Source organism: Conger conger, chromosome 12, assembly GCF_963514075.1.
Source record: "Conger conger chromosome 12, fConCon1.1, whole genome shotgun sequence".
Taxonomy (NCBI): Eukaryota; Metazoa; Chordata; class Actinopteri; order Anguilliformes; family Congridae; genus Conger; species Conger conger.
Window position 1 is genome coordinate 49996787 of NC_083771.1, and position 21761 is coordinate 50018547.

The window sequence follows — 21761 nt, forward strand, 5'->3', positions numbered from 1 at the left end:
GCTGCCCAGGGCCCAGTCCACAGGCCCTGCCTTTGTCTCTCACGCATTCGCACTGAGAAAACGAGATTTAACACCCTCCAACAACGAGAAAACAAGATTTACACTCAGACCGCTCACTCAGATTGACTCATAACAGCCCGTCCCCGTCTCACCGCAGACCAGGAGAGCAGCGTCTCTCAGAAAGAGGCCAGGTTTCGGGCGGAGCTGGACGAGGAGCGTCTGCGGTACCAGAACCTGGTGAAGGAATACTCCCGCCTGGAGCAGCGCTACGACAACCTGCAGGAGGAGCTCTCTCTGCCCAAGGTAAGGCAACCTGCAGGAGGAGCTCTCTCTGCCCAAGGTAAGGCAACCTGCAGGAGGAGCTCTCTCTGCCCAAGGTAAGGCAACCTGCCGGTCTCTCTGCCTAAGGTAAGGCAACATGCCGGTCTCTCTGCCCAAGGTAAGGCAACCTGCCGGTCTCTCTGCCCAAGGTAAGGCAACCTGCCGGTCTCTCTGCCTAAGGTAAGGCAACCTGCCGGTCTCTCTGCCCAAGGTAAGGCAACCTGCCAGTCTCTCTGCCCAAGGTAAGGCAACCTGCCGGTCTCTCTGCCCAAGGTAAGACAACCTGCTGGTCTCTCTGCCCAAGGTAAGGCAACCTGCCGGTCTTTCTGCCCAAGGTAAGACAACCTGCCGGTCTCTCTGCCCAAGGTAAGGCAACCTGCCGGTCTCTCTGCCCAAGGTAAGGCAACCTGCTGGTCTCTTTAGGTAAGATAAGACAACCTGCCGGTCTCTCTGCCCAAGGTAAGACAACCTGCCGGTCTCTTTAGGTAAGATAAAACAACCTGCCGGTCTCTCTGGCTAAGGTTGGAGAACATAGTAGCTGTTTAGCTAATAATTGTGAGATTAAAACAGGTGATTTGGAAGCTTTCAAAACTAATAAATGAGAGCAGGTTTTATAAATGAGCCTGCATGCGTTCATAGAGCATAGACTTCATCACAGCAATATGAATAACAATCCACAGATCATGGGAATATTAATAACAGTTATGAATGAGGTGGCAGTTATTTGGAGGCAGCATAAGTATCAGCTAAGCATTAATATTTGGAGGCAATATGAATAACAGTATAACACACAGTTATGCATGAAGTAATGTAATTATGCTGTTAGTTTCAGCCAGGCCACAGGAGGAATCCATCCAATCAGAGCAGTTTGGAGTCGGACTCAAACTACACCTCCATCTCCACCTCTGAGATAGGTGACACGGAGGACTCCATTCAACTGGTGGAGGTGTGTCCCACAACATCACCACTGCCCTCAACATCAGCACTGCCCACAACATCAGCACTGCCCACAACATCACCACTGCCCTCAACATCAGCACTGTCCACAACATCACCACTGCCCACAACATCACCATCAGCACTGCCCTCAACATCACCACTGCCCACAACATCAGCACTGCCCTCAACATCACCACTGCCCACAACATCACCATCAGCACTGCCCTCAACATCACCACTGCCCACAACATCAGCACTGCCCTCAACATCACCACTGCCCACAACATCAGCACTGCCCTCAACATCACCACTGTCCACAACATCACCACTGCCCACAACATCACCATCAGCACTGCCCTCAACATCACCACTGTCCACAACATCACCACTGCCCTCAACATCACCACTGCCCACAACATCAGCACTGCCCACAACATCACCATCAGCACTGCCCACAACATCACCACTGCCCACAACATCACCACTGCCCTCAACATCACCACTGCCCTCAACATCACCACTGCCCTCAACATCACCACTGCCCACAACATCACCACTGTCCACAACATCAACATCACCACTGCCCACAACATCAGCACTGCCCACAACATCAGCACTGTCCACAACATCAACATCACTACTGCCCACAACATCAACATCACTACTGCCCACAACATCACCACTGCCCACAACATCAGCACTGCCCACAACATCACCATCACCACCACCACTGCCCACAACATCAACATCAGCACTGCCCACAACATCAACATCAGCACTGCCCACAACATCAACATCAGCACTGCCCTCAACATCAACATCAGCACTGCCCACAACATCAACATCAGCACTGCCCACAACATCAACATCACCACTGCCCACAACATCAACATCAGCACTGCCCACAACATCAACATCACCACTGCCCACAACATCAACATCAGCACTGCCCTCAACATCAACATCAGCACTGCCCTCAACATCAACATCAGCACTGCCCTCAACATCAACATCAGCACTGCCCACAACATCAACATCAGCACTGCCCACAACATCAACATCACCACTGCCCACAACATCAACATCACCACTGCCCTCAACATCAGCACTGCCCACAACATCACCACTGCCCACAACATCACCATCACCACCACCACTGCCCACAACATCACCACTGCCCACAACATCACCACTGCCCACAACATCACCACTGCCCACAACATCAGCACTGTCCACAACATCACCACTGCCCACAACATCACCACTGCCCACAACATCACCACTGCCCACAACATCAGCACTGTCCACAACATCAGCACTGCCCACAACATCACCACTGCCCACAACATCACCACTGCCCACAACATCACCACTGCCCACAACATCAGCACTGTCCACAACATCAGCACTGCCCACAACATCACCATCACCACTGCCCACAACATCAACATCACCACTGCCCACAACATCACCACTGCCCACAACATCAGCACTGCCCACAACATCAACATCACCACTGCCCTCAACATCAGCACTGCCCACAACATCAACATCACCACTGCCCTCAACATCACCCTTAACATCGCCACTACCAAACTGTTTGCTCTTTTTAAACCACAGTTCACTCAATAACAGAGGTGGGGAATCCTGGTTCTGAAAGCAAAAGCCTGAATGTGATATTACTGAGATGTTTGGAAACGGGACTCTGTTCATGAAGCTGTGTGTGTGTGTGTGTGTGTGTGTTTGTGTGTGTGTGTGTGTGAGCAGGAGATGGGTCTGGAAAAGGCTGCGATGGACATATCTCTGTTCATGAAGCTGCAGAAGAGGGTGAGAGAGCTGGAGCAGGAGCGGAGGAGGCTGCAGACCAGCCTGGACAAGAGTGAGGAGCTCAAACGCAAGGTAGGCCTGCCTCTGTCCCGGAGCAGGTTCACAGGGTTATACTGGAGGTATAGTGCGAATGTATTCCAAAGGTCCAGAGCAGCATGTTGAAAAAGCAGCGTCCACAGTGGATGAATAAACTCACTAAATGAGGACGGGCGGAATGGCAGGAGGCATTCCAGAGTGGGTTCAGAACTGGTTACGGGATAGCACACAAAAGGTGTAGTAGTGGGAGGGACCTTATCCAAGCATTGTATTGTGGGAAGTGGAGTCGGAGCTGGGCCCACTGCACTTCCTCATTTATATAAATGACAGTGCGTTAGTTAAATTTGCAGATGAAACAAAACTGGGAGGTTTAGCTAACAGTTTAGAATCTACTAAAGTTATCCTGGAAGATTTAAACAGAATCCAGGCCTGTCTGGAAACCTGGCAAATTAAATTCAGTATAACTAAATGCAAAGTTCTACACATAGGAAATAAAAACATAAGCCACTTTATTGGTGGTATAAAATTGTTGTAGAGAAGAACACCTTGCCAACTGTAAGAGGCTAATATTCAATGGTCAGTACAGACATTGAAGTTCAAGAGAGGTTGGGTATTCCAGCAAGACAATGATCCAAAGCATACCTCTACTGACCATACTACAAGAAAGATTTAGAACTGGAAAAGGTTCAAAGAAGGGCAACCAGATTGATTCCATGTATAAAAAATGAGAATAATGAGAATTATGAGGAAAGACTTAAAATGCTTAAGCTCTTTTAGCTTAATAATAGGAGACATAGGGGTGGCCTAATTGAGGCTTTTTTACGAACAAAGAGAACTACAGGCGATTCTCCAGGGTGAGCTGGGTTAGCAGAACGAGGGGGCATAAATTGAAATTACCTAAGGATAAATTCTACACAGACATTAGGAAGAATTTTTTCACACAGAGAATGGTCAATGCATGGACTAGTTTGTCATGACATGTAGTGTCAGCAGAAACACTGGGGGGTTTCAAGACCATTCTCGAGATGGTGCTAGATACTATTTCACTTTTGGGAAACTAAGCAGGAGGAAAAGGCAAGCAGTGCTGGCCTGACTGGCCTGTTCCCGTCATTATGTTATGTTTTTATGAATTAATCTTTCACTATTGAAATTTTGTGCAGATTGTGTCAAAATAATGGCAAAAAAACAAAATGCTACCAAGTTTTAGTTTTTCTACAGAATATCAGTGTGGCAGCTATGCTTATCAGAGTGTGTTTACTGCACTTTATCTCCCAGGGTTCAGAGCACAAAGGTTCCACATCTGACCAGGAGTACAGCCCAGATGCAGCATACGACAGTCTGAAGGTACACGTCTCTTACACTTCCGCACAATGTCTCTCTTTTTGTTCTTTGATATCTTCTGCACCATGGTCTGCATGCTGCTGCTGGCTGCCCTGCCAGGGAAACACTGGGTGAGTGTGTGTGGGGTGTGGGGTGTGGGGTGGGGGGTGGGGTCCTGGTACAAGCCGTTACGGTATGGTTACGGTCTGGTTACGGTATTGTCTGGTTTTGGTAAAGGGGTGGGGTTGTGAGTTGTTTCCGCACGGAAGCCAAGGAAGCTTCGGACAGTTTAATGTTAACGTTAGTTTAGACTTGTTTAATGGAGAGACGATGTCAGAAATGGGAACTAAATGTGTTTGGTTCTGACTGCACTGAGCTGTATCAGGAGTAACTACATTGGGAGTAAAATAAGCAGGCTGAGACTGGATTTTTTGGTCAGGGGCCCCCAACTTTGGAATAAATAAACCTTGAGTTCAGTGATTCTTTGACTGAACATATTAAAATAAGAAAATAGGAGAAAATACTGACAGAATCTTATATTTTGTATTATCTATTTTGCATTGATCATATAATATAAGGATACATTTTCTTCTTGATTTTTTAAAAATCTTTTAATTAGTGAAATTAAATAGCTTTATACATTGGGGTGCATAAATGTGGGCAGCCCTGGTTTAATTTGTATGTGACCAAAAGCAAACCTGAATTTGAAACCAAGATTGCTTTTTATTTAGACGCCTCGGAATCACAGACACGATTAGAGAGATGAGATGAGACGTCTTGAAGAAGGCGTGTCCCTCTTCCTCCGGGTGTGGATGGTGTATCTAACACTAACTCTAATTGGATTAGAGGGGTGTATAATTGGCTAAATTGAGAGAAAAATGGGAAAATCTGAAAAAAAGAGGATTACTAAGGCCCAGACCCATCTGATTTACTTGTTAGGGCTTCAATGAGTCAGGTGAGTATAATTCCACGGCTGAACTCCATGCCTTCCGAAGTACCCAGCGGCTCATTTCCACCAAGAAAGAGAAGGCTACACAAACTCTCTCAATGTTTCAAACTACCTATTTCCACTGTCAGAATCATTATTAGAAAACGGAAGATAACTGGAACAGTTGAAGTCAAGGCAAGGTCTGGAAGACCAAGAAAGATTTTAAACAGATTTTCTCAAAACTTGAGAAATGCTCAGAAGAACCCACACATCACTGCAAAACACAGGTCTAGCTGTTCACAAGACAGACAACAATACAACATACTTTAAACAACAAAGACCTACATGGCAGTAGTAGGAGTTGCCAGAAAGAACAACATCAACACAAAATCTGAAGTATGCAAAAGAAAACATTGAGAGGCCTTTTGGAACAATGTGCTTTGGACTGATGAAACCAAAATTGAACTATTTGGCCACCACCAAAGAAGGTATGCTTGGAGAAGAAAGTTGAAGCCTTTGTAGAAGAACACCTTGCCAACTGTGAAGCATGGAGGTGGATCCATTATGCTTTTAGGGTGTGTGGCAGCTGGGGGCACAGGGAATATTGTGCGAGTGGAAGGAAGAATGGATTCCACCAAATGTCAAGAAATGCGAGAGGCTAATGCTCAAAGGTCAATCCAGACATTGAAGTTGAAGAGAGGTTGGGTATTCCATCAAGTCATTGATCCAAAGCATACCAGAAAAGACGGATGAAGGTTTTAGAATGGCTGCCACAGTCCCCAGAATATTATTGAAAATCTATTGAGAGATTTTAAACATGTCATACATGCAAGGAGGCTGAAAGATATTCCTGAGCTAGAGGTTCTCCGATTAATGAGGAAAAATTCCAAAAGCGAGAATGGAAAGACTCTTAGCTGGCTAGACGAAGCATTTACAAGCTTTTTTAGTTGCCCGAGGAGGAGTTACAAAGTACTACCTTACAGGGTTCCCAAACCTTTGCACAGGGGAAGCTGTAAAAAATTCTAATAAAATTAATCTTGCTTTAGAATTTGAATAAATGTGTCATGTTTAACGTTGTACCATTTTGAGGTCAATGGTTGTTCTGGTCACTTGGACATTATTGTAAAAGGCTTTTTGACCAGGGAGGCTCAATTTTTTGCACACTACTGTAGCTGAATATTCTCCCGTCTGAGAGCCGGGAATGTGGTCTTGGATGTTCAGCTCTGCTGGTTTTGCTATGGCTGTGTTTGTGAAACTCCACCCTGTAAACACACCATCCATGTGTTGTGTTACACTATGTCTTCTTACACCAGAATAGAATTTGCATTCAGTACACACTGCCCCAAACGTATAATGTCATGACTGTGCTTCTGAATCATTAACTGGTCAGAAGCCGTAATGATTAACAGACCGATTCAATCACACTGATAGCCGAGGTGTGATGTAATTGTTGAGTGTCACAATCCAAAGGTTCAGATGCTGAAATGCATTTTCATTGGAACTATTTCAGTCTTAATGCCGAAACTGTCACTGTATAAGTTCAATCTTCATTGTCTCCAGTTTCCATCCTGTTTGAGTGTCATGCAAATGTGTGAATGTCTATGTTTTCATATTGTTGGTACATTTTACAGCAGTGATTTACATTAGTTTCATCATACAAACATAAGGTTAGAGCACAAAGCCACAGCATACAGTGACAATGTGTTTGCGGAGAGGTTGTACTGTACAGTGCATGTAAATGATGGATTATAGAGCATTACATTACCTTTTATTTAGCAGTTTATTTTTATACAAAGCGACATCCAGAACAGTGCATATTAAGGTCGTAGATCAAACAACTGCAAACTGCTCTCTCGCCTCTTTCTGATATTGGATGGCTATACACCATTATAACCTTCCCAGGCAAACTCCTCTAGCATTGTATTCAGCCGTTAGTGAGAGATATGCTTCTCCTGAAGTCTGAGTCATTTTTACCTGTAGAGTGGAATGTCATCACTTGCTCCTGTTAAAACTCTTCGTCCTGTTCAGTCATTACAAGCTCTCATTGTCTGCTGTTTATCGTATGGAAATTTGTAACTAGCTTTCCTGTAGTTCTGTTTGACCTATAGTATGGGAAATTGTCACCAGCTCTGCCGTGCTGCTTACTGTCAGTTGCTCCACATTTCAGTTCTGTTGGGATTTAAAATGAGACGCCAAATTTAAGGAAAAGCGTATGATAAAATCTGAGCGCATTTCATCCCAGCAGATATGGACAATCTGGGGGTCAGAAAGTAAAAGTCCTGCCATGTGTTTCTTCATTAACTCAGCCAGCTGATTTCACCAATATGTTCTGCCTCCTAGCTGAAGAATTGTACTAATTAGCAAACCAAGATGATTGAAACAAAACACTGGGGTGGACTTTTACTTTGTGAACATGGATTTTCCACCTCTGCCTCCTTGTCTCTGTTGTGTGAAATTTACCATACAGAAATAAGAGATTACAATCATGCAGCAGTACAGCAACATGTGAGGGTGCAGAGAATCACCGAAGAGATTCAACAGGAGGGTGCTGCGCCCTAGTGCGCTGGCATGGAACAGCAGCATAACGCAAGCATGCGTCGTACTCTATTGCAGAGGCAGGAACTGGAGTCTGAAAACAAGAAACTGAAGAATGATCTCAACGAACTGCGGAAAGCCATGGCCAACCTCGCCTCCCAAGGCAGCTCATCCAATGAGCTGCAGGATGGCTATAACCTGCTGCTTAACCAGCTGAAAGCAGCCAATGAGGAGCTGGACGTGCGGAAGGAGGAGGCGCTCATACTTCGAGCACAGATCGTCAGCGTCTCTCAGCAGAAGGAGGCAGAGGATCTCACGGTAAGTCGGCTAAAGTGGGATAGGTTAGGGCTGGGGCAGATGATCTTCTGGTAGGTCTGTTAGTGCAGGGCAGGTTATGGTTGGGGCAGATGATCTTCTGGTAGGTCTGTTAGTGCAGGGCAGGTTAGGGCTGGGGCAGATGATCTTCTGGTAGGTCTGTTAGTGCAGGGCAGGTTAGGGTTGGGGCAGATGATCTTCTGGTACGTCTGTTAGTGCAGGGCAGATTTGGGTTGGGGCAGGTGATCTTGCAATGAGTCTGTTGGTGTGGGGCAGAATAAGGGTTTGGGGCAGATGACTGGCTCACTGAAAATAATTGGAATAATTGAGTTCCTGTTGATTCACTGGGGCCAGAATTAATTACTGGATCATGTTTGATGGAGAGAATTGAGATGTGTTATATACCATTGTTTGGATTAACTACGAAATGTGTTGGCCTAGGATTTGAGTTGTTTTATAAACACGTGATTATGCGGTCCACTCTCTCAGCAGGAGGGTGGTGATGTACCCGGATGGACCAACAGCAGCAAGCTCCTGGAGAAGGAGGAAGACCTGCAGGGCAACCACAGCCTGAGTGAGGCCAAGAAGTGAGTGAACCCTATACACCTGAGAGCCCCCTATACACCTGAGAGAGCCCTATGCACCGGAGAGCCCCCTATACACCTGAGAGCCCCCTATACACCTGAGAGCCCCCTATACACCTGAGAGCCCCCTATACACCTGAGAGCCCCCTATGCACCTGAGTGTGCCCTATGCACCTGAGTGTGCCCTATGCACCTGAGTGTGCCCTATGCACCTGAGTGCGCCCTATACACCTGAGTGCGCCCTATACACCTGAGAGAGCCTCATGCGCCTGAGAGAGCCCTATACACCTGAGGGTGCCCTATACGCCTGAGAGCCCCCTATGCACCTGAGAGCCCCCTATGCACCTGAGAGCCCCCTATGCACCTGAGAGCCCCCTATGCACCTGAGAGCCCCCTATGCACCCGAGAGAGCCCTATACATCTGAGAGAGCCCTATACGCCTGAGGGTGCCCTATACGCCTGAGAGCCCCCTATGTGCCTGAGAGAGCCCTATGCACCTGAGAGAGCCCTATACACCTGAGTGTGCCCTATACACCTGAGAGCCCCCTATACACCTGAGAGCCCCCTATACACCTGAGAGCCCCCTATACACCTGAGAGCCCCCTATACACCTGAGTGCGCCCTATACACCTGAGTGCGCCCTATACACCTGAGTGCGCCCTATACACCTGAGTGCGCCCTATACACCTGAGTGCGCCCTATACACCTGAGTGCGCCCTATACACCTGAGTGCCCCCTATACACCTGAGTGCGCCCTATACACCTGAGTGCGCCCTATACACCTGAGTGCCCCCTATACACCTGAGTGCCCCCTATACACCTGAGTGCCCCCTATACACCTGAGTGCCCCCTATACACCTGAGTGCCCCCTATACACCTGAGTGCCCCCTATGCGCCTGAGTGCCCCCTATGCGCCTGAGTGCCCCCTATGCGCCTGAGTGCCCCCTATGCGCCTGAGTGCCCCCTATGCGCCTGAGTGCCCCCTATGCGCCTGAGTGCCCCCTATGCGCCTGAGTGCCCCCTATGCGCCTGAGTGCCCCCTATGCGCCTGAGTGCCCCCTATGCGCCTGAGAGACCCCTATGCGCCTGAGAGACCCCTATGCGCCTGAGAGCCCCCTATGCGCCTGAGAGCCCCCTATACGCCTGAGAGCCCCCTATGCGCCTGAGAGCCCCCTATGCGCCTGAGAGCCCCCTATGCGCCTGAGAGCCCCCTATGCGCCTGAGAGCCCCCTATGCGCCTGAGAGCCCCCTATGCGCCTGAGAGCCCCCTATGCGCCTGAGAGCCCCCTATGCGCCTGAGAGCCCCCTATGCGCCTGAGTGCGCCCTATGCACCTGAGAGCCCCCTATGCACCTGAGAGCCCCCTATGCACCTGAGAGACCCCTATGCACCTGAGTGCGCCCTATGCACCTGAGTGCGCCATATGCACCTGAGAGACACCTATACATCTGAGAGAGCCCTATACATCTGAGAGAGCCCTATACATCTGAGTGCACCCTATACATCTGAGTGCACCCTATACATCTGAGTGCACCCTATACATCTGAGTGCACCCTATACATCTGAGTGCACCCTATACATCTGAGTGCACCCTATACATCTGAGTGCACCCTATACATCTGAGTGCACCCTATACATCTGAGTGCACCCTATACACCTGAGTGCACCCTATACACCTGAGTGCACCCTATACACCTGAGAGCCCCCTATGCGCCTGAGAGTGCGCCCTATACACCTGAGTGCGCCCTATATACCTGAGTGCGCCCGATACACCTGAGAGAGCCCTATACACCTGAGAGCCCCCTATGCACCTGAGTGCGCCCTATGCACCTGAGTGCGCCCTATGCACCTGAGTGCGCCCTATGCACCTGAGTGCGCCCTATGCACCTGAGTGCGCCCTATGCACCTGAGTGCGCCCTATGCACCTGAGTGCGCCCTATGCACCTGAGTGCGCCCTATACACCTGAGTGCCCCCTCTGCGCTTGAGAGTGCCCCCTCTGCGCCTGAGAGTGCCCCCTCTGCGCCTGAGAGTGCCCCCTCTGCGCCTGAGAGTGCCCCCTCTGCGCCTGAGAGTGCCCCCTCTGCGCCTGAGAGTGCCCCCTCTGCGCCTGAGAGTGCCCCCTCTGCGCCTGAGAGTGCCCCCTCTGCGCCTGAGAGCCCCCTATACACCTGAGAGCCCCCTATACACCTGAGTCACCCCTATACACCTGAGTGACCCCTATACACCTGAGTGACCCCTATACACCTGAGAGCCCCCTATACACCTGAGTGACCCCTATACACCTGAGTGACCCCTATACACCTGAGTGACCCCTATACACCTGAGTGACCCCTATACACCTGAGTGACCCCTATACACCTGAGTGACCCCTATACACCTGAGTGACCCCTATACACCTGAGTGACCCCTATACACCTGAGTGACCCCTATACACCTGAGTGACCCCTATACACCTGAGTGCACCCTATACATCTGAGTGCACCCTATACATCTGAGTGCACCCTATACACCTGAGTGCACCCTATACACCTGAGTGCACCCTATACACCTGAGTGCACCCTATACACCTGAGTGCACCCTATACACCTGAGTGCACCCTATACACCTGAGTGCACCCTATACACCTGAGTGCCCCCTATACACCTGAGTGCCCCCTATGCGCCTGAGTGCCCCCTATGCGCCTGAGTGCCCCCTATGCGCCTGAGTGCCCCCTATGCGCCTGAGTGCCCCCTATGCGCCTGAGTGCCCCCTATGCGCCTGAGTGCCCCCTATGCGCCTGAGTGCCCCCTATGCGCCTGAGTGCCCCCTATGCGCCTGAGTGCCCCCTATGCGCCTGAGTGCCCCCTATGCGCCTGAGAGACCCCTATGCGCCTGAGAGACCCCTATGCGCCTGAGAGCCCCCTATGCGCCTGAGAGCCCCCTATACGCCTGAGAGCCCCCTATGCGCCTGAGAGCCCCCTATGCGCCTGAGAGCCCCCTATGCGCCTGAGAGCCCCCTATGCGCCTGAGAGCCCCCTATGCGCCTGAGAGCCCCCTATGCGCCTGAGAGCCCCCTATGCGCCTGAGAGCCCCCTATGCGCCTGAGAGCCCCCTATGCGCCTGAGTGCGCCCTATGCACCTGAGAGCCCCCTATGCACCTGAGAGCCCCCTATGCACCTGAGAGACCCCTATGCACCTGAGTGCGCCCTATGCACCTGAGTGCGCCATATGCACCTGAGAGACACCTATACATCTGAGAGAGCCCTATACATCTGAGAGAGCCCTATACATCTGAGTGCACCCTATACATCTGAGTGCACCCTATACATCTGAGTGCACCCTATACATCTGAGTGCACCCTATACATCTGAGTGCACCCTATACATCTGAGTGCACCCTATACATCTGAGTGCACCCTATACATCTGAGTGCACCCTATACATCTGAGTGCACCCTATACACCTGAGTGCACCCTATACACCTGAGTGCACCCTATACACCTGAGAGCCCCCTATGCGCCTGAGAGTGCGCCCTATACACCTGAGTGCGCCCTATATACCTGAGTGCGCCCGATACACCTGAGAGAGCCCTATACACCTGAGAGCCCCCTATGCACCTGAGTGCGCCCTATGCACCTGAGTGCGCCCTATGCACCTGAGTGCGCCCTATGCACCTGAGTGCGCCCTATGCACCTGAGTGCGCCCTATGCACCTGAGTGCGCCCTATGCACCTGAGTGCGCCCTATGCACCTGAGTGCGCCCTATACACCTGAGTGCCCCCTCTGCGCTTGAGAGTGCCCCCTCTGCGCCTGAGAGTGCCCCCTCTGCGCCTGAGAGTGCCCCCTCTGCGCCTGAGAGTGCCCCCTCTGCGCCTGAGAGTGCCCCCTCTGCGCCTGAGAGTGCCCCCTCTGCGCCTGAGAGTGCCCCCTCTGCGCCTGAGAGTGCCCCCTCTGCGCCTGAGAGCCCCCTATACACCTGAGAGCCCCCTATACACCTGAGTCACCCCTATACACCTGAGTGACCCCTATACACCTGAGTGACCCCTATACACCTGAGAGCCCCCTATACACCTGAGTGACCCCTATACACCTGAGTGACCCCTATACACCTGAGTGACCCCTATACACCTGAGTGACCCCTATACACCTGAGTGACCCCTATACACCTGAGTGACCCCTATACACCTGAGTGACCCCTATACACCTGAGTGACCCCTATACACCTGAGTGACCCCTATACACCTGAGTGACCCCTATACACCTGAGTGCACCCTATACATCTGAGTGCACCCTATACATCTGAGTGCACCCTATACACCTGAGTGCACCCTATACACCTGAGTGCACCCTATACACCTGAGTGCACCCTATACACCTGAGTGCACCCTATACACCTGAGTGCACCCTATACACCTGAGTGCACCCTATACACCTGAGTGCCCCCTATACACCTGAGTGCCCCCTATGTGCCTGAGAGTGCGCCCTATACACCTGAGAGACCCCTATGCACCAGAGTGTGCCCATATGCACCTGAGTGTGCCCTATATACCTGAGTGTGCCCTATACGCCTGAGAGCCCCCTATACACCTGAGAGAGCCCTCTCTTCTCTTCTGCTGGTCTTCAAGGGGTTCTCTGTGCCATGCTTGGTTTTCATTTGTATGCATGGGCTCAAACCCTGAGCAGGTCCATGGTAGCTCCAGCTACACTGTATAATACCCACAGATGAGCTCTAAAATAGGTGTGAATGACTCATTTACCCACTACTCAGAGGCAGCCAATCGGGTCAAAGTAAGGTCAGCCTGAGTGGGCTCTAGTCTGAACCACTTCCCATTTTCCTGAGCAGTCAGAGGATATATTAGGAGAGGAAGGAGCCCTGTTAAGGATGGTGGTCATTTCCGCAGACACTGTAAATTACCAGCATGCCATGTCCCTCTGACCTGGCCCCTCCCATCCTCGGGCTGAGTGACAGGCTGGAGATGAACGAGTGTGCGCGGCTGCTGATGGCTGGGTGATTGGACTTTCTTTTCTAATGAACACATTTCCATTCTTCTTCCTCCTTTCTTCCTGTGCTTATTGGGCTGTGTTGGGGTGCAGTAATGCTCATTTTGGACTGTGAAATGGAGATACAAGATGTAGTGACAGCATGCCCTGTACATTAGGGTTAGGGGTTCATTGAGACAGGGCTGTCTGGAGAAGGGACGATGCTGTTCCTCAGAAAACACCCTGCAGCACTAGCAGTGTGGTCCTTACTAGGCCTCAGGTTGAACAGGAATGACATTACTGTACATTACACTATGTTATACTACACTACACTTCATTGCACCACTATATTACACTAAACTATGACATTACATCACACTATACCATACTACACTACATTTCATTACACTACACTGTTACGTTACTCTACAATGTTACATTACACTATATTACAGTACACTACATTACACCACTTTACTGTCGATTGCATTACTGCCATTTAGCAAGTACTCATATTACACAACTGTTTGTGTACAGCATTACATCTGAAGCAGTTTGGGAAGATTACTTGGTTAAGGGTGCAATGGGAATACAAGCCCAGTCATATCTTCTCCCAAGGACCATGAATATAACCTAGAGAACTGAATCTGAGAATTTCAGTGACCCTTTGCCTGGGATTGGGATATAAATGTTATATGAAGCCACTGTGGTTATGCTTGTGAAATGAAACTGAAACGCACTGGGCTGTCTCCAGCTGACCGGATCAGAGCAGAGTTCTGCTTCCTGCTCTCTCTTCCAGCTCTGCTTCTGTTTGCTGCCACTAACCTGTGCGTGTCTGTGTGTGTGTGTGCGTGTGTGTTTGTTTATCTGTCTGTGCGTGTGTGCGTGTGTGCGTGTGTGCGTGTGTGCGTGTGTGCGTGTGTGCGTGTGTGCGTGTGTGCGCGTGTGCGCGTGTGCGCGTGTGCGCGTGTGCGCGTCGTGTGCGCGTGTGCGCGTGTGCGCGTGCTTGCGTGCGTGCCTTCTCTCTGCTCCTCTCTGTGTGACTGTACGGCATGCACCAGGGGCCAGGACTGGGGCTATCTGAATGAAGACGGGGAACTGGGGCTCGCTTACCAGGGCTTAAAGCAAGTCACCAGGTTGTCTCTTCTCTCTCTGTCCTGATGTGTTCCTCTCCTGCCAGGCCAAACTTCCACCCTGGCAGCCTGAAGGAAACCTGAGCACTGAATGTGAGTTTCAGTGAAAGTGAGCCTCTGTGCTGTTTATTCAGGACCATGAGCCAGGTGCAGTCCTGGAGCCCGGGTGGAAGTCTGGATTTTGGCCGTCTCTCTCATAGTCTTCTTCTGTCATGCACAGAATTCCAAAGCATGCGTGTTCCCTGGGAATGCATTTCTCATCCCAGTGTTAAAGGAAGCATTACATTTCAGCCTACAACATTTATGCTTACGTGTGGTTTTGCAGTGTTGTCTAAGTCACCAGAATCCTTCATATTCAGTCTGTTTGCCAGTCTTTCTGTGTGTGTGTGTGTGTGTGTGTGCATGTGTGTGCGGGAGTTTGTGAGTGTGTGTGTGGGTGTTTACCCCAGTAACTCTCCCTCACATTTGGGATCTGAATCAGTGTGATTAATCAGGGGTTATGGTTAATCGTGGTTAATGCGCTGTGCTATCAGAGGGTTAGGGTTAGCCTTAACCCTAACCCTAACCCTAACCCAGTAACTCTCCCTCACATTAATCAGGGGTGGATGCACTGTGTTATTAATGCGCTGCGCTATCAGAGGGTGGGATTGTGAGCAGCTGTGCTATCAGAGCGTGGGGTTGTGAGCAGCTGTGCTATCAGAGGGTGGGGTTGTGAGCAGCTGTGCTATCAGAGGGTGGGGTTGTGAGCAGCTGTGCTATCAGAGGGTGGGGTTGTGAGCAGCTGTGCTATCAGAGGGTGGGGTTGTGAGCAGCTGTGCTATCAGAGGGTGGGGTTGTGAGCTGCGGTGTGACCCCCCTCTCGCCCCAGGCTCCTGGAGGCCCAGCTGCAGTCTCAGGTGCGGAAGCACGCGGACGAGCTGGAGGCCCTGCGCACGCAGAACGAGCTTCTCCGGGACGACCTGGAGAAGCGGCAGGAGGCCCTGACCCAGCTGCTGGCCCTGCCCCCGGACACAAAGGTGGAGTACAGCATCCAGCAGGAGATCACCCGGCTCACCAACGAGAACCTGGTACGACCAGAAATACACCACACTATACAGCTCACTTTATTATAGTGACACTTTATTATATTATTATATCTTATCGTTGTACATCACTCTGGATAAGAGCGTCTGCTAAATGCTTTGGAATGTAATGTAATGTAATGATACCATGGATGTGAAAGTTTATCCTGGACAGAAACAGTGTCACAAATAGTCCCTATATAGCAGAACTGGCCTGTTCCCTTAAGGCTGCAGGTTTGACTGCATTGCTCCAGTGCATATCCAGCTGTATGAAACATGCAACAGCTGGATAAGAGTGGCTGCTAAATGCCCATTACATGTAATGTAATGTTGTTTAGTGTTAGTGTAGTGTAGATAAATGTTGTGTTAGTGTACTGTAGTGTTTGTGTAGTGTAATTAAATGTAATATAGTGTTCATGTAGTAAATGTAGTGTAGTGTAATATAATGTAATGGAGTGTAATGTAAAAAGTGGCCCATTTTGAGACAGCGACACACCTTCCTGTTGTGTGCTGCAGGACCTGAAGGAAATGGTGGAGAAACTGGACAAGAACGAGCGCAAACTGAAGAAGCAGCTGAGGATCTACATGAAGAAGGTCCAGGAGCTGGAAGGTGGGGAACCGAGGGGTGGGCTTTGGTGCCAATGAGCTCCTGAAACAGAGACATTCCTGGTCCTGGCCCTGGGACAATATTCCTGAAGTGATCAAGAGAATGTCCACTTTCTCTTAAAGTCCTTTTAAAGACGTGGTATACAAATGTTTTTTTTGATAAACTGTGTGTACAGTTCAGTTGTCTTTGTGTTGGTACGTATTGTGTGGACTGTGTAAGCGCTCTTGGGCTCCATAAGTAAAGGCATCGTTATTAAAGTCAGGCCCTCCTGCCCCACAGTGTCCCAGGCAGCCGCACAGGCAGCCAGGGCTCGCCCAGAGCTCACCCGTCAGGTGACCGTGCAGCGCAAGGAGAAGGAGTTCGAGGGCATGCTGGAGTACAGCAAGGAGGATGAGCTGCTGCTGGTCAGGAACCTGGTCTCAGGTGAGATGCAGCTGGTCAGGAACCTGGTCTCAGGTGAGATGCAGCTGGTCAGGAACCTGGTCTCAGGTGAGATGCAGCTGGTCAGGAACCTGGTCTCAGGTGAGATGCAGCTGGTCAGGAACCTGGTCTCAGGTGAGGTCCTCTCAGCACAGGCTGGAGGAACACCAGATCTGCTATGAAACCATGACTTACAGTGCATTTACAGTGGGTTTAAACTAGAGCACTGTATGCAGCCCTAGTCACTGCACTGGTATGGAGATTTGTGTACAGGGCATCCGGAAAGTATTCACAGTGCTTCACTTTTCCCACCTTTTGTTATGTTACTGCCTTATTCCAAAATGGAATAAATTCATTTTTTTCCTCAAAATTCTACACACACCACCTCATAATGACAACATCAAATATATATATATATTTTTTTTTTTTGCAAATTTATTAAAAATAAAAATAAAATAAGAAATCACATGTACATAAGTATTCACAGCCTTTGCCATGAAGGTGCATCCTGTTTCCACTGGTCAACCTTGAGATGTTCTACAGCTTAATTGGAGTCCACCTGTGGTAAATTCAGTTGATTGGACATGATTTGGAAAGGCACACACCTGTCTATATAAGGACCTACAGTTGACAGTGCATGTTGGAGCACAAACCAAGCATGAAATCAAAGGAATTGTCTTTAGACCTCCGAGACAGGATTGTCTTGAGGCACAAATCTGGGGAAGGGTACAGAAGAATTTCTGCTGCTTTGAAGGTCCCAATGAGCACAGTGGCCTCCATCATCCGTAAATGGAAGAAGTTCGGAACCACCAGGACTCTTCCTAGAGCTGGCCTCCCATCTAAACTGAGCAATCAGGGGAGAAGGGCCTTAGTCAGGGAGGTAACCAAGAACCCGATGGTCACTCTGTCAGAGCTCCAGCGTTCCTCTGTGGAGAGAGGAGAACCTTCCAGAAGGACAACCATCTCTGCAGCAATCCACCAATCAGGCCTGTATAGTAGAGTGGCCAGACAGAAGCCACTCCTTAGTAAAAGGCACATGGCAGCCCGCCTGGAGTTTGCCAAAAGGCACCTGAAGGACTCTGACCATGAGAAACAAAATTCTCTGGTCTGATGAGACAAAGATTGAACTCTTTGATGTGAATGCCAGGCGTCATGTTTGGAGGAAACCAGGCACCACTCATCACCTGGCCAATACCATCCCTACAGTGAAGCATGGTGGTGGCAGCATCATGCTGTGGGGATGTTTTTCAGCGGCAGGAACTGGGAGGCTAGTCACGATTGGGGGAAAGATGAATGCAGCAATGTACAGAGACATCCTGGATGAAAACCTGCTCCAGAGCACTCTTGACCTCAGACTGGGGCGACGGTTCATCTTTCAGCAGGACAACGACCCTAAGCACACAGCCAAGATATCAAAGGAGTGGCTTCAGGACAACTCTGGAGAGATCTGAAAATGGCTGTGCACCGACGCTCCCCATCCAACCTGATGGAGCTTGAGAGGTGCTGCAAAGAGGAATAGGCGAAACTGCCCAAAGATAGGTGTGCCAAGCTTGTGGCATCATATTCAAAAAGACATGAGGCTGCAATTGCTGCCAAAGGTGCATCAAAATGTATTGAGCAAAGGCTGTGAATAATTTAAAAAAATTAAAAAAAAATTAAAAAAATCTTGTTGTCATTATGGGGTGTTGTGTGTAGAATTTTGAGGAAAAAAATGAATTTATTCCATTTTGGAATAAGGCTGTAACATAACAAAATGTGAGAAAAGTGAAGCGCTGTGAATACTTTCCGGATGCACTGTATGTGTGTTTCTGTCATGTCTCTCTCTCTCTCTCTCTCTCTCTCTCTCTCTCTCTCTCTCTCTCTCTCTCTCTCTCTCTCTCTCTCTCTCTCACACACTCACTCTCACTCTGTCTCTCTCTCTCTCTCTCTCTCTCTCTCTCTCTCTCTCTCTCTCACACTCACACACACTCACTCTCACTCTGTCTCTCTCTCTCTCTCTCTCACACTCACTCTCACTCTGTCTCTCTCTCTCTCTCACACACTCACTCTGTCACTCTCTCTCTCTCTCTCTCTCTCTCTCTCTTTCTCTCTTTCTCTCTTTCTCTCTCCCTCACTCTGTCTCCTTCATCTCTCTCCTTCCCTTTCTTCCTATATTTCCTCTTCCATTCTCCCTCTCTCACTCTCTCCACCCCCCCCCCCCTTTCTCAGATATGAAGCCCCACACAGTGTCGGCCACGGTGCCCTGTCTGCCAGCCTACATCCTGTTTATGTGCATCCGCCATGCGGACTACATTAACGATGACCAGAAAGTGCACTCCCTGCTCACCACCACCATCAATGCCATCAAGAAGGTTCTCAAGGTACTGATCGACTGCATATCATGTGGCATCATAGCATGGGGGTTAGGCGTTGTGTTCAGGGGCACTTCGACACACTCGGAGCGGAATCAAACCGACAACCGTCCGACTGCCAGACGACTGCTCTTACCACCTAAGCCAATGTCGCCCCACGCAATATGACCAAAAATACTGCGAAGATAAAGCCATATAATTGTGACGTTATACACTAGCGAGCACTAGTCAAAGTGGATTTCCAAACTTATATGACATTTTGCTTTCTGCTATCAAGATAATTTAGCAAGCCGTGTAATATGTAACTGGTCTTTAATCTGTTTGCTTGCTAATTAGTAATAGTCATCGTCTGCCTCCTACTTTCAGTAGACACAGTCCCACCAACTAGTACAGCAAACTAGTTTAGTTTTTGCATTAGCTAACTTTAGGTATTATGTCGCTGACATTAGGTGTCTAACATTATAAAGAGTCCCAGTGGGCAGCATCGCTTGAACACTTTGAAATGGTCATTCCTTTTTCCATTTTCCTTTTTTGTGGCATGTGGAAATTTGATGGGTCATTTATTCATCCACCTATTGTTGGCGAGGCCTGTCAGTGGGCTAGAGGACAGCTTGCTAACAGACAGCATATTAACAGTGTGCTAATGGATAGCATGCTAGAGGACAGCTTGCTAACAGACAGCATATTAACAGTGTGCTAATGGATAGCATGCTAGAGGACAGCTTGCTTACAGACAGCATATTAACAGTGTGCTAATGGATAGCATGCTAGAGGACAGCTTGCTAACAGACAGCATATTAACAGTGTGCTAATGGATAGCATGCTAGAGGATGCGTGCTAGCAGCATATCAACAGACGTTCTAACAGTCAACATGATAAAGACCAATGTCTGACAGGTGGCATGCTAACAGGCACCATGTTAACGGACAGTTTGCTGAGTGTATCTGTGCTGCTGTAATGTGTGTGGGGCATGCTCTCCTCTTTCTGCAGAAACACAACAATGACTTTGAGATGACATCCTTCTGGCTGGCCAACACCAGCAGACTCCTGCACTGTCTGAAGCAGTACAGTGGGGATGAGGTGAGAGATACAGCCATGGCACTGTCATTGTTTTGGGGAAATGGTAACAAAGCATCTGTAGTGCTGCTAGAAATATTTCCTGTGCAGTGAGGTGAGGTAGCCATGCTTAAGGTTTCCTGTTTTCACTGAGGGACGGTCATTATGGCAAGCTGTTCCAGCGTCTCAGGCTGTCACTGAACTGACCGGTCTTTCAGGCGTTTATGACCCAGAACACGACCAAGCAGAATGAGCACTGCTTGAAGAACTTTGACCTGGCAGAGTACCGGCAGGTCCTGAGCGACCTGTCCATCCAGATCTACCAGCAGCTAATCCGGGTGGCAGAGGCAATATTACAGCCCATGATTGGTGAGATCCCTGTCCTCCCTCTATCACTCATTTTACAACTAACAAACCCTACTTTCCATTAGCTGAATACATCTCATAAATATTTATTTCAGTTTCAGTTTCATAAGAATTCATTCATTTATGCCATTTGATTCATTTTTGCTATAGTTGGCCATGTACTAAAGTGATGCAGCTGAGTGGCTCTGATATAATAACATGCTTTTCATTTGAAAGTGTGGAATAGTGAAATTAGAATGGGCTGCTGGGTGGTGCATAGATGAGCCCTAATAGCGTGGGCCGAATCAGGACTGTGCCCATGCTGACTCTGGCCTGTAGCTCCATTGGGGATGCAGTGTAGGAGACATGGTTGCCCAGGGTATGGGAGGGTTCAGTCAGGTAGGGGTCTGCGTTTTACCGCTCTCTAGCGACCCCTGTTCGTCTAACGGGTGCCTGCGGACTGCATGACAAAGCTGCATATGAACTGTCTTCCTCTGACTCCACTCTACGCAAGCTTGGCTGAAGCTTGGTGTGAAAATAAGTAGTTTGCGAGTTACAGATAATTGGACATTCCAAATTGGGTCGAGTAGAGGTCTGATTCCAACCCTAATGAATGTCCCCTGCATAGCTTAGTCCCTGAGACGTGCTGATGTTGCTGTTGCTCCCGCCAGTGTCGGCTATGTTGGAGAGCGAGAGCATCCCAAGCCTTGCGGGTGTGAAGCCCATGGGCTACCGGAACCGGTCCTCCAGTATAAACTGCGAGAGCGGGGGTCCGGTGGGGTACACGCTGGAGGCGCTGATCCGCCAGCTGGGCCAGTTCTCCAGCACCATGGGGGCCCACGGGCTGGACCCTGAGATCTCCCAGCAGGCCGTGCGGCAGCTCTTCTACTGCATCAACGCCGTGACGCTCAACAACCTGCTGCTGCGCAAGGACGTGTGCTCCTGGAGTACAGGCATGCAGCTCCGGTACGCCCGCCAATCAAACCAGCCATTTTACACCCGCCAATCAAACCAGCCATTTTACAC

At 49.5% G+C, this 21761-nt stretch overlaps 1 protein-coding gene across 1 annotated transcript in view; it reads left to right on the plus strand.

The window, feature by feature from the left end:
- Window positions 1–21701, plus strand: part of myo5b (myosin VB) — a gene marked incomplete at its 3' end in the record, with an annotated part of 68721 nt that extends 47020 nt beyond the window's left edge. Inside the window, 13 exon segments of the mRNA XM_061262207.1 lie at window positions 158–303; window positions 1148–1267; window positions 3028–3159; window positions 4399–4467; window positions 7985–8224; window positions 8711–8808; window positions 15764–15962; window positions 16473–16566; window positions 16843–16986; window positions 19192–19343; window positions 20325–20414; window positions 20609–20759; window positions 21407–21701. Of these exon segments, the coding sequence (XP_061118191.1) occupies window positions 158–303; window positions 1148–1267; window positions 3028–3159; window positions 4399–4467; window positions 7985–8224; window positions 8711–8808; window positions 15764–15962; window positions 16473–16566; window positions 16843–16986; window positions 19192–19343; window positions 20325–20414; window positions 20609–20759; window positions 21407–21701 (1930 nt within the window).
- Window positions 21702–21761: the final 60 nt, after the last annotated feature.